The 12283-nt window shown below is 37.3% G+C and overlaps 1 protein-coding gene across 4 annotated transcripts in view; it reads left to right on the forward strand.

Annotated features, from left to right (window-relative positions):
* Nucleotides 1-12283, forward strand: part of TBC1D5 (TBC1 domain family member 5) — a 242886-nt gene that overhangs the window by 216706 nt on the left and 13897 nt on the right. For all 4 annotated transcript variants that reach the window (XM_057377438.1, XM_057377435.1, XM_057377436.1 and 1 more), the window contains one exon: nt 1062-1161. In XM_057377438.1, the coding sequence (XP_057233421.1) occupies nt 1062-1161 (100 nt within the window). The remainder of the gene's footprint in view (nt 1-1061; nt 1162-12283) is intronic.

Here is a 12283-nt window from a genome sequence, read left to right on the forward strand (position 1 = left end):
GATCAGTTATGGTTTTTTTCATTTGAAAAGTAATTCTAATGCTCAGTGGTCTCCATCAAACAAGACTGCAATAGAACTGCAAAGCTCCTAAGAAAAACAGGAGGCTAAAAAGTTACTTTGGCTTTCTCTGAGTATCTTCAATTCAGTTGCATACTTCGACAAAAACCTGCTTAATAATGTTTGTGACTTAGCTTTGAAGGAATTTTTCCAAAGGAGTGGTGACATTTGTCTGCAGTGTGGTCTTCAAAGTCAARACTGTATGGATTTGTAAACCACCAAACAAAGGCATTCAAAAAGAAATTCTTAGCTGAGGTAGTTCCCATTGCTGAGACAGGGCATGTGGCTGGACAATAATGCTTCTCCTAGTCCTTCAAATATTTWTTTTTAAATTCCTATTTTAAATTAAATTTGATGCATATTTTAAAACATAACTTGATAATTTAGAGTAATTGATTTGTAGTACTTGTGTTAAAAATAGTTTTCACCTAAATATGATGTAAGATGGTGTCTGAAAGTGAAGTTGGCTGTGCATGGCAGTGTAGGGATAAAATACAAATAGAGGATGATATGTTACAAAAATGTGTGCCAAAATATATATCAGTGGTGCATCCTTGAGATGCAATATTAGGTGTCATGAAACATATGCCTTAAAATTCAAAAGAAAGGGTTCAAAGGAAYAGCTGAGGAAATTACTGTGGAAAAAATTAGAAATTTTCAGAAATTCCAGAATTTTTTGGTGCATGAAAAAATCCATTGCTGTGATACTGTGTTTGCACAAGCAAAACCACGTGGCTGGACTATAAAAGAATTCTGGATCGCTACCCTTTCTGAGGTCAATGTAGACAAATTTTTATTTAACTATTTAGAAGAAAAAGGGTTGCACTAATAAACACTGAAATATTAAAACCAAATCCTATTTCCATGAAACGACAACATTTTTCAAGAACAAAGGAATATAAAAAGTTAAAAGAGGTCTAAGCATGTCAAGGGTTAACTTACTGCTGTTACTCTGTGTTATAGAGAGTTGGGGGGATTTAATGCTCATAATCTCTTAATTGTAGGAGGAGGAATTAGAGGCCCAGATTTCATTCCTACAAGGACAACTAAACGACTTGGAAGCCATGTGCAAATATTGTGCAAAGATGATGAACACGCATCTTGGTAAGTGCAGTACCTTGTATTAACCTGTAAATCTTTGCAAAGGCTCTTTCAATGTTTGTATTAGAACTAAAACAATGTTTGTGTAGTACAGTACATATTATTTTATAAGCCACGATGAAGATTGAATTTATGTACTCAGTTGTTTTATCAGATGCTGCCACTGTATCTTTATTCTGTCATACTTTTAAACTTGGGAGTAGCATAGCTACTGATGATACTAAGAAGTAGAGGCATTTTAATATGGATGCCTTTGATTTCTTGTATTGTAAGAGACTTGTTGGAGCTCACAGCATGTGATCTTGCAGGTTTTGAGTCCATTTGCAGTTCAACAGTCCCACAGTGACAGTTGACATGTCCAGTGATACTTGCATAAGATCCATATATTTTCATTAAATGTAACATCTTCATAATCTATGATCACCTTCGATATATTAAAATGTGTTACTCTAAGCTGGGTAGTTTTTCATGTTTACCAACCAGAACAAATATAGTAAGACAAAATTCAGTACATTGGGAACAGAAYCTGCAAATACTCCAAACTAAAATTCTACTTACATATTGCCAAGATAAATCAGAGAAAGTAAACAAAAAGCTTCACTCAGATCAAGTGTAAATATGTTTAACCAGGYTTTGATAAAAGTGGTATTTTTAAACTGTAGGACTGAACTCCAAAAGTTAGTATGTGAAAAAAAAAAGTTTATGTGAAAAAGCACCATTATTGAGAAATCAGGGCAAAACTACAATAATTTTAAGATTTATTTATGGCCTGCAGCATCTGAGCAAAATAAATTAAAGTTGAATATTTCAGTGAGTAGARCTAAGCATGTGATATCCAAGTTTGCCAGGTCAGAATCTTAAAATGTGAAAGCCATATTATATTTGTATTTTYTTTTATGTGAGTGTTTTACTAGCCACTGCTATAAGCCCAGGAAAAGTTATAAATCTTGTGTTGCTTGAAAGCTGGGAATCACGGCCTTGAAAGGCCAAGTCTAAACCTCTAACMCCAACAGCTTTGGTCTGATGTATTGTATTGCTTTTGTGAAGGCACATGACTAATGATGAGATTAGARGCAAGCAAAGGGATAAATTATTAGCTACTGAAATGATGGGGAAAKATGGCTGTGTCAAGAATAGCTGAAGTTTCTTTCCTCTGGCAAAGCAGACAAGGAKTGTTTAGCACAGGTATCAGTTCCAAGCATAAACTTTTCACCAGCTATGGCTGCACCAGAGATCAGGATCTTTGAAGTAATCTGCCTTTCAGCACTGGATTCATGAGTTGAAACCTGTGATCATATCCAGGTGTTCAATTCTTTTTCCCAAATATATTGGAAACCGAGGCATTTAGGGCCCGTAGTCTCCCAGGGGCATTGTGGAGTGGTTTGTCACCTCACAGGACAGGGAAAGCCATTCCTTATCCAGCTTTGGCTGCAGGGTGTGCTGKGTGCATTGTGGCACCCCTGCAGCACTCTCAGGGCCTGCCAGCCCCATCTCTTCCATGTCTGCTTCCTGTACTTCTTCACAATATTCGTGCATGTCTTGTCAACATCATGGGCTATTAACTTTGAAATTTGCCTTATACTAATGTGTTTATATCYCATAGAGATTAACAGTTATGAATGAGAAACAGAGCACAAGAGAAACAGAGATGCCACCAACCTTCACAGTCTCTGCACTTGTAGCAAACCGATGAGTTTAGGTGTCCCCAAATCAGCAGCAGATGATCCACGTGAAGGCCAGGAAAAGAACCCACCAGGATTCTTGCTGATGTGCAAAATCCCATCTGACCTGAAATCTGKCTGTCCATGCAGCACATGCCAGCAGGCTGTGCAAGAAAAATGGATTCTCTGTAGCATCACAGAACACCCCCTGAGGATTGTCTCCATTGTCAGGGCTTCAGAGAAGGGCAGCAAAATAAAAATCAAGAGCATATCTGATCGTTTCTAAAGGGAAAAGTTAGCAGGGGCTGCTACGGCACCTGATCTGATTCTCCCCCRGGTATCCGTTTACCCATGAAAATTGCTTTGTTTCAAAAACTGCAGAGCAGATGAGTTATATCACTCCTCTTGTAAAATGCCAGAACACTTAACTTCAAGGATATTGCTTCTTCCTCTGGTGCTGAATTTTTCTGACTTCCTCACCTGGCTTTTGGTTCATGTAGCATTTTGAATAGAGAAGTTGAAAATCCTCATTTAACTTACCTATWCGCAGTGATTAAGTAATCTCTCAACGTTGTCTTTCCCAAGTAGAACACTACATTTCATTTTATGTGGGTTACTTTTTAGACCTGATCATTTTTGTAGTCTTCCTTTGAATTTTTCAGGATTTTCATGTCTTTTCAAGTTTAACCATATCAGGACAGACTGTCCCAGCACCGGGCCCAGCAAAGTGGTTACTTAGCGCAGGGAAGGTCATCTCTCTGCTCTCATGTGGCATTGCTCTTTTTAAACATTTTTAATGCATCATCACATAAGTGCTCAGTAATAGTTTGAGGTGATAATAAGCGATGACCTTTAAAATTTGGTGAATCACAGCTTTCTAAACAGAGGCATTTATCCTGTGGGTAAAATCAGGAAATGTTTATTTCTGCATGTACTCCTTGTWTTTGATGATATTAAAATTCACTTCTTGCCATTTGGCATTTTAGCTGAATAATTCAGATAACTCTTTGATGTACTCTACCCTTCTAACTGCAGACATAACCATTATACATTTAATAATTGGCTAAACAGTTGATAAAAACATAAAGATACATAAAAGTTGATTAGCCTTACAGAACTAATTCTTTCAACTGAGAGTTAGACAACATTTTTATGATTTATCAATATGCCAGTCAAACAGTCAGGCTTGCCTTTTAAATTTGATTAAATTTAAGCTGCTTATTCTTAAAAACCTCCTCCCTTTTTTAAAAATTGATATTGCAAACATTTCTTTTCAGACTTTATTACTCAACCAATATTCTTTTTCCTGTATGATGCATTACATTTGCAGGTCACTTTATACCAAAACAATATTAATTCAGGCTTATAAAAATGCAAGTGCACAAAATTGCTATAAAATGATCACAATGTCCAACAATTACAGAATATTCTTTCTGTGCTTTATAGTGAGACAGCTGAGGATTTTTTGGCTGTCTTTTTTCTGGTTGTTTTGCTTACAAGGGGGATCCAGATGCCAGTCAGGTGTAGTCACTTCATGACAGAGATGATGTGTTGTAGCTGAGAAATTATCAAAATAACCATTAAATTATCTGTCCTGTTTTGAATACAAGAAATAGAATGACAGTTTTTATTTTGTTCATGTATTCAAAGAGGTTTTCATTAAATGTTTATCTCCTTCTGTAAATAAACCCCAGTCTACAACATGGCAACRACATAATTAACTGCTTGTAATATCAGGGCATGTTACCATGGGAATGAATGATGATTCTGAAATATTGCTACTTAGTGCTGTGGGTAGAAATTAGAAATAGGGGTTTTATTATTAAAATGGTGGAAAGCCACTGTGAGATCTTTGTCTCTGTCTTAGGGCTGTGTGTTAGAAAGAGCTTTGGTTTCCYTCCCTCTTTCCCTTAACCACTGGAATACTGCTGAGGGGAAATTCCTTTTAACACCCCCAAGGACAAATGTTGAAATTTAGGTATGTACAATGGCAGTACAGGGAAGCAGATTTTACTGTGGCTCCCACCTGTTTTCACAAACTTGTCATAGCTTTCAAAAAAATAAATTAATCCACTGTTCAATTTKTCCATTATTGCCATGAAGACACATCCAAACTTGTAAACCTGTCATGTGGCTTTGCTCACAAAATAAATGCAGAATATTACTCAGCTAATAGTGAATAAGTATATTCACCATTGCTCCAGCTTCATCGCAGATACATTTTCTTAATCTTACTTTCTCACAAACACTGGCCTTTTTCAGGAAATAATACTGTCACTGGGGATTTCYGAAATGTGGTAATGTTCTTTAGCATTTTTCTTTCTGGGAGATACTCTACTGTTAGTGCACATAAATTCCTCAAGCCTCARTGATTCAGAAAGCTGTAATACACCATTTCAGTGTTACAATGTTATTGTCTGTTGTAATGTTACTTCATTTTTGRGGAACTTTGATTGTTTCCTYGTTTCTTTTACTATGTGAAAAYAAAAGCGTCAAGCTATCAAGAGCAKTCAGAAAAAGATTTTTCCTGGTAACTGGTACATATGACATCTGTCTGATGTCTTAGAGTGGATCATGAAGATTTGTCTAAGAGACATGCACACAAAAAGCACTGAGAGAGCCATATARTAYCTGCTRGAAGATTCCTCTCTTGTCCTTCACATTGGGCATGGGACTGAGTTTGAGGTGTTGGTTCARCATGAAGTCAGTCTGGAGGGTCTCAAAGAGCAAAGCTTTGTTACATCCCAGGCTCAAGCACTGTTAAATRGCAGTTCAGGTGACACCAGCTAATGACACTGTCATCTGACACCATCTGCTATTCTAGTATCCTTATGGTTTGGATCATGTCAGCACTGGCCTACAATTTAAGTGCAGTTTCTCAGCAAAAAGTAAATTAAAGCCCTGGAGAAGTATCAGTCCTCCATGGGCAAGTACCAATATGAGAGATTGTGGAGGCTCTTTATTAGCTTGCCAGTTTTGTTGCAGAGAGAAAAGTGCTGAATTTTAAAGCATTGTCTCTTTACATGGGACAGGAACCAAACCATCAGCATTATCTGAGACAGGAGAACCTACCATTTGTTTCTGACAGAGACATACTTTCAGACCTCCAAGTGTGGGAAAGTTTACCCAATAATTACACTTGTAGCACAGGAAGTCTTTTTCATGAGAGGCAATTTAAGGCAGCGTTGGTTCAGTATTAACTTGGATGTGGAAATCTTTATATAGAAACTATTTTTTTCTGATGGGCAATTTATCAGGTTATAAAAGTAGAGAAACTAAGGTCATTCCACRCTTGCTTTTGCTTAAGGGCAGCACTATGTAAATGCAGAAGGTTGCTTCCCCAGCTAGCTGAGATTCAGAAGCAATTTAGCTGCTTTCTCACTGCATAGAGCCTCAGCTAATAAGCTCTGAGGATTCATGGCAGCTCTGCAAAGAGCTCACAGGGTTCTGCACAGCACCCTAGAAATATGTGCAAAGGTACCCAATTATACAGAGGAAACATAAGTCTGCCTGGTTTTATTAACTTCACCTTCATACTGTTACTGCTTAACCTGAACCAGCTGCCAGAGGGACATTCAGGTGGGTCTCAGAAATATGTTGCTCAGTATCCAGGTTTTTAAATCACTTCTTGTCTTGGAGGCAACATCACAAAAACCTTTCAGCTCTGACCCACATGTAGTAAGTTTATGCTTAAGCATCATRGCTCCACTGAGCCAAAACAAATAAATCCTTCTCTGAGCTACCCACACAGGGATGTTGGCTTGTCCTTATGGAACATTTTCCAATTTCTCTCCTGCTGTCTGTAATATGCTGCCATGTCCTTCACCAGTATTCCAGTACATCTCTGCCCCTCCGTTGTGGATTATGGAAGGGATGTGGAAAAGTGAAGTTTTCATCTCCCATTCTTCTAAACATCACCAGCATCCTGCCATTGGAATGGCATATCAGTTCTCAGCTCTCACAGGTAGCCTGTAGAAAAAATGTTTATGTTTACAAAATGCCCAGAAGTTATGGCATCAGAGTAATAAGAAAAATGAAAGCCAGTCTTCTGAGAGTTCTTTGGATAGRATCACAGGACATGTCCCTGCCACAAGCATCAAGCAATGCTGGCACATGTATGATTAACTAGYACTTCCTGACATTTCTGAGCCAAATATTATTTGGAAGACTTATTCAAAACAGTTGAAAGCCATCTTTTCACTGTGAYTATTGCAAACACCATGAGCAAGGAAGAAAAATATAAAAATAAAGGAATGAAAATTTACAGGATATAGTTAGTAGTATAATTTTAGTTGTATGAAATAGCACCTTTAAATGTTTAATTAGACTGATTTCATTACTACCTCTTTTAAGAGTCAGTGCAGTTGTTATAAGGGTGCATTTTATTATAAGGATCATTTACAATGGGGAAAGGAGAGGAGAAGGTTGATTTAATGCTCAATTTGGGGACTGACATACTGCCCAGTTAAATRTATGCAAGATAGTATTGAATTCTTGTTTTATGTGTCATGTGATGAGATGAAAGGTTATGACATTTTTGTAAGGCTAAGAAGAAGTGGAAATTATTCTGCTGCCCTGTGCTGAAATGAAATACTTTAGCATTTGTTGTGGAAGTAAATGCATTAAATGAGTTCTCTTATGCTTGGGACATAAATAAAATAATCCATGGTTTGTAAATCCAGTGTGATTAGAAATGCTATCAGTAAAAAAAGGACACATCAAACACAGGCCTATGAGTCTAAGGGGTTTACTCTGTTTAGTTAGGAATAAYGATGTAAAATAATCTATTAAAAAAGCATATAACGAAAGAACATTAGCAAATCTATTAAATCAAGTGTAAGAATGTCTACTGGGAAAAAGCATTTGTTGTATAGCATAATACACAGCTAATATTTGTTGTACAGACTTTCAGACTCTCACTTCTGCTCTCTCTCTCTCTCTCTTTCCCCCTCTGTATGTATATATGAAGAATAAAAGTGTAATTCTTCATGCCCCATTGATTTTAACCACCTTTTTGTTGCTTAAGGGTAACCCTTAAGTCAAAAACAGCTGGTTCAACTGACAAAGAGCCTACTTTCTTTCTATAACAACTGTGGCAGTCCTGCAAGYCCAGCTATAGATGCATCCATCCCAGTAGTCTGAGTGAAAAGGAGATTAAAATAATGAAGAYTACACACCCCCTCATTATCTGATTAACAACTTTCACTGCAACTTTCAGTGAATTCCTGTAGCTTCCTTCCTGCTGCTTGGTGARCACCTCCCTCATATTGAAGTATAAGACAATCCATCCTTTCCAGCATCTCTTAGGCAGTGGTTTCTCTTCCAATTCCAGCTTTAAGGGAATAAAACCTTAGCAGAAACTAAATGGTTATATGACTGAATTGTTAGTTTCCCCATTCTTTCTATAAATATACAGTGTGTGGTAAGCATAATCTGTTTAGTGTGTGTAAATTGGAGTTCACAGCTAAGAATTGATCTTGTCTTTGAGCAAGGGATGGACAAAAGGACTTCATGACCCAACCAATTCCCTTCTGTGTACATCTGCAATTCTGTGCCTTGCTATGAGTTGATGATGAGTAACTTTTTGCTACATATTTCTCTGATGTCACCAGCATTACCACACGTTAAATATTGATAAAATTTTGATGCTCCACACASCACATGAATCAGAAGTATACACAGTATAAATACCTCATTTATATTCAAATAAATGTTTTAAAGAGTGTAGTGCTTCACAAATAATTTCATACTTCAGATTTTTAGGATCTTTAAGTTCTGTAAGACTCAAATGTTGCTAAGTGATGCTTTTAATATAATGTGTAATTGTTACTATTAGAGTTGACATTCACAGTGATAGGTAAATAAAAGTTGGCTACTTAGCAGTGTTGCCTTCATCAACACTTAGATCACAAACACTATTATTTTAGAAGGGAATTTAACTCCTCTCATTTGTATTTTTAGTGCTGGAAGGAAAATGCAGTCATTGGAAACATCTTGAGCTACATTATTAAACAGCAATATCACTATGTCATGCAGCATAGTCTTTCTAGAAAGGCCACAAACCACTGTTAAGGTCTAGATTTTCTGTCCAGTTTTAAGGAGAGAGTTCATCTTCCTGCTCAGTCAGACCAAGTTCAGGTAGGAAAGCGGTATTTGTTGTGAAAAGAGAGAAAAATTGATTATCGGAAGCTAAAGTCCCAGTCTGTCCTTCCAGCCCCATCATGTTCTAGAAAAGGCAGTCTTGCTGYCACTAGTGTATTGTGCAGGGAATGTTGGAAACATTTTCTGTAAATCCTGATTTCATCAAGACAATCATACAAAAGTACTGGAATATGAGTCTGGAGAGCTGTCTGTGCCTTGACATCTATGGGAACATTGTGATTTTTTGGTTGTCCTCTTTTGGAAAAAAAATGGAAGTGTAGTAAGTGTAGCTCCTTCCTCCTGCCTATATTGGAAGTGAGARGGTACTTTAACATTCTGAGTTTGAGCTCTCAGTAGTGAAAACCAAGGGTGAAAAAAGTCAATTTAACATGACTCTGGCACTGTTGCTTGTTTACAAGTCATTGATCAGGAACTAGTACTAGAAAGGCAGCTTTGTAATACTGTTAGCTCCTCTCAGCAGGACTCATCTTCCTGGAAAGGCCCCAYGGAGACCAGCTTAAAATAGAAATCATTAGGAGAGAGATGCGCTGCAGAGAGGCAGCAGTGCGGTGGAAAACAAAGAACCTCAGAGAGCAGGGGCATTAAAATTATTCCCGTGTTCAGTTTTCTCCAGTTCCATCTGATTCTGTGTCAAGTCTGTGCTGTGCCTTCATCTGGCAGGGTCGTAGCTCTGTTTGTCTCCATCTCCCTGGTGGAAGGGAAGAGGTGCAGATCTGTGTTCTGGATGGATGGGCATGAACAGCTGCCTGAGGGGACCTTGTCTACAGCAAAGTTTTTCCATTCATTTCCTGGCTCGGGGTGGCTTTCTTGCAAAATCTATATTGAATGCAAGCAAAATTTTCAGTGAAAGTGACTTTATTTAATAAGCCTCTAAAATAATTATGCTAAGCCTAACAGCTTTTCCACATTCAGAGAGGAAAATTTTGAATTGCCCCTTTCCTTGGCCTGGAAACTCAGCAGTGACTGCTCACACCATCGTGCAATATGAAGCATTTCAATCATCAGAGAGCATAAGTTATCTCTAATTTTCCTGCTCAGAGCTGCTGTGGATGTTTTTCCTCTTTTGTAGATGATGGCGTGTCTTCAGTTTAAAATTTAGCAATTAATTTAGGGAAAGGAAATAGAAATCTTGATTTTTTTTTTTTTTAAATTACTTCTACAATGAGTTTGCATGTAAAGTGATTCACAATTTGCCATAAATGTAAGAGCAAGAAATGAACAAAATATTCCATCTTAATTTTTAGCTGTTTCAACTGTTGCTAACAAAATCACTACTTGCTACAGTGTTTTCTGTATTCTGTAGAAAAGAAGGACATGAGTGCAATAATTTGCATGTTCTTCCTCTGTAGTTGTAGTTAGATTTAAAGTATATTAAGGCAGCTGATCACAGTYTCACTCAGGAAGTAATTATTGATTTGCTGATCTAGTGTCTATCAAACTTACACGAGTCTGCTCATTTGAGAATAAGTACCCAAAATTAATTCAAATCAATTATCAAAAGGCATCGTTTGAGTTGTGAATCTGGTTTGAGGGAATCCATCAAAGTGGATAATGTTGCTGACTTCTGAAGATAACAACTGYTTTTACAGCTCCAGCATTTCTGAGGCTTAGTCAGGATCACAGTCAGGGTGTGACAGTTCATTTTGGGATATTCAGACTTGTTAGCACTATTTTGAAACAAATCCAGAGCCTTGTAATGGTTGTCTGGTATCTTGCACATCTCACAGCAGTGCTCTGACCACCAGGTGAGAAGTTGCAAAATTTCACTTTTTGTTTTCCTCTACTAAGAGATTCATTGAACAAATAAATACTGTCTTTTTCTGCAGAAAACATTTGACAGCTAAATGAAATCTTGAAAGAAAGAAAAAGAAACCCAAACAAGGCAGTCAGGAATATTTGACTTTAACCTTAGTTTTCTATGTACCATAGGACTTTGATAACTTTTGAATAACAACAGCTATCCCAATMGATGAATATTTATAGCACAGAATCACACTGGACTTGGTTTTGAATAATATAGAAATCACATAATCAGTTTGTTTGATTTATTGTATCAGTGGGGGTTTTTTAGAGGTTGGAAGGTGTTGACATCTGTTGGGTTGACATCTGCAGGGTTTTTTTAAAGATAGTTACTTTTTGATTAAAAAAAAAAAAAGAGGTACTGATATAGAGCAGCAGCTAAGCAGACATAAATCAATATGTGGCCAATTCATTCATATACATGAAGCACTTCTCTCAAAGTACAGTAACATCTCCTGTGAAGRAAGAATAATTAAATTATACATCTTAGCTTAAAGTAAAAGTCCTTCAGCTGAGCAATATCATATCAAATGTGCTTCTAGCACTCTTGAAATGGTATCTTTGAAAGTGCTTCTAGTTGCAAGGGTATCTTTTGAGATACAGAAAATAAAATAAGAAGCTTTTGTCTGCACTTGAGAGCGTAGTTTCCCTCTTCATCTCAGCARCTGACTGCCCTATGAGATCCCCCAGCAGTKGGAAAAGGCTTGGATCAGAGTCCCYGCAGTGAGGATGCTGCACCCTGSCACAGCCATTCATGGGAGAGCAGCTGCAGAACACATTCCAAGTTTCTTGCCATCCCTCCTSTTCTTCCCACTCTCCTTCCAGTCCACATGGAAGGACCACAAAGGGTGGTCCCAGCAGAAGGATGTGATCAAGGAGGAGCTCATGCAAAATCATATTGCCTGTGTGCTTCTCTCATCTAAGGATTTATTTTTTTAAGCTCCTTTTTTACTCATTAGCCAGGGAGGAAGAATGAGCATTGGTAAATTTGGTTTCCCCTTAATTGAAATTTAAAAAAACCTCGCGTTCAAAAGACATGAGGGCAGCACATTAGAAGCCCTATGCAGTTCAAGGATATTTAAGAAAAAGGTTCATTGCCATTTCCTCAAGGAATTCCACCTTCCTTCTGTTTCATTGCACTAGAGAAGGACATCCCAATTTATGTCTTTATGTCTCAGTTGCCACTTACTGGCTGTATTTCCTATATTCCCTATCTTTTTTCTCCTAATCTTTTTTTCCTCTGAAACTAATATTAAAATGTGGCATTAATCTATTTTATTAATTTTTATTATTTTTTTCTGCTGGGTAACTATCATATTCGATTCATAAGTTTTTAGAAACTTCTCAGTGTATTGGCTCATCAGATRTGGTTCCAGCTGGGTTTTGTAGCAATGATAGATTCTTTTCCATTTTTTTTTTCAAATGCTGACTTATAAAACACCTCTAAAGAACAGTAATAATAGTAGAGTATTTCCACATCATGTGGATTACCTTTCAGGTTT

Source organism: Malurus melanocephalus, unplaced genomic scaffold (genome assembly GCF_030028575.1).
Source record: "Malurus melanocephalus ecotype Western Australia unplaced genomic scaffold, MMel_1.1 scaffold_315, whole genome shotgun sequence".
In the NCBI taxonomy this organism is placed as follows: Eukaryota; Metazoa; Chordata; class Aves; order Passeriformes; family Maluridae; genus Malurus; species Malurus melanocephalus.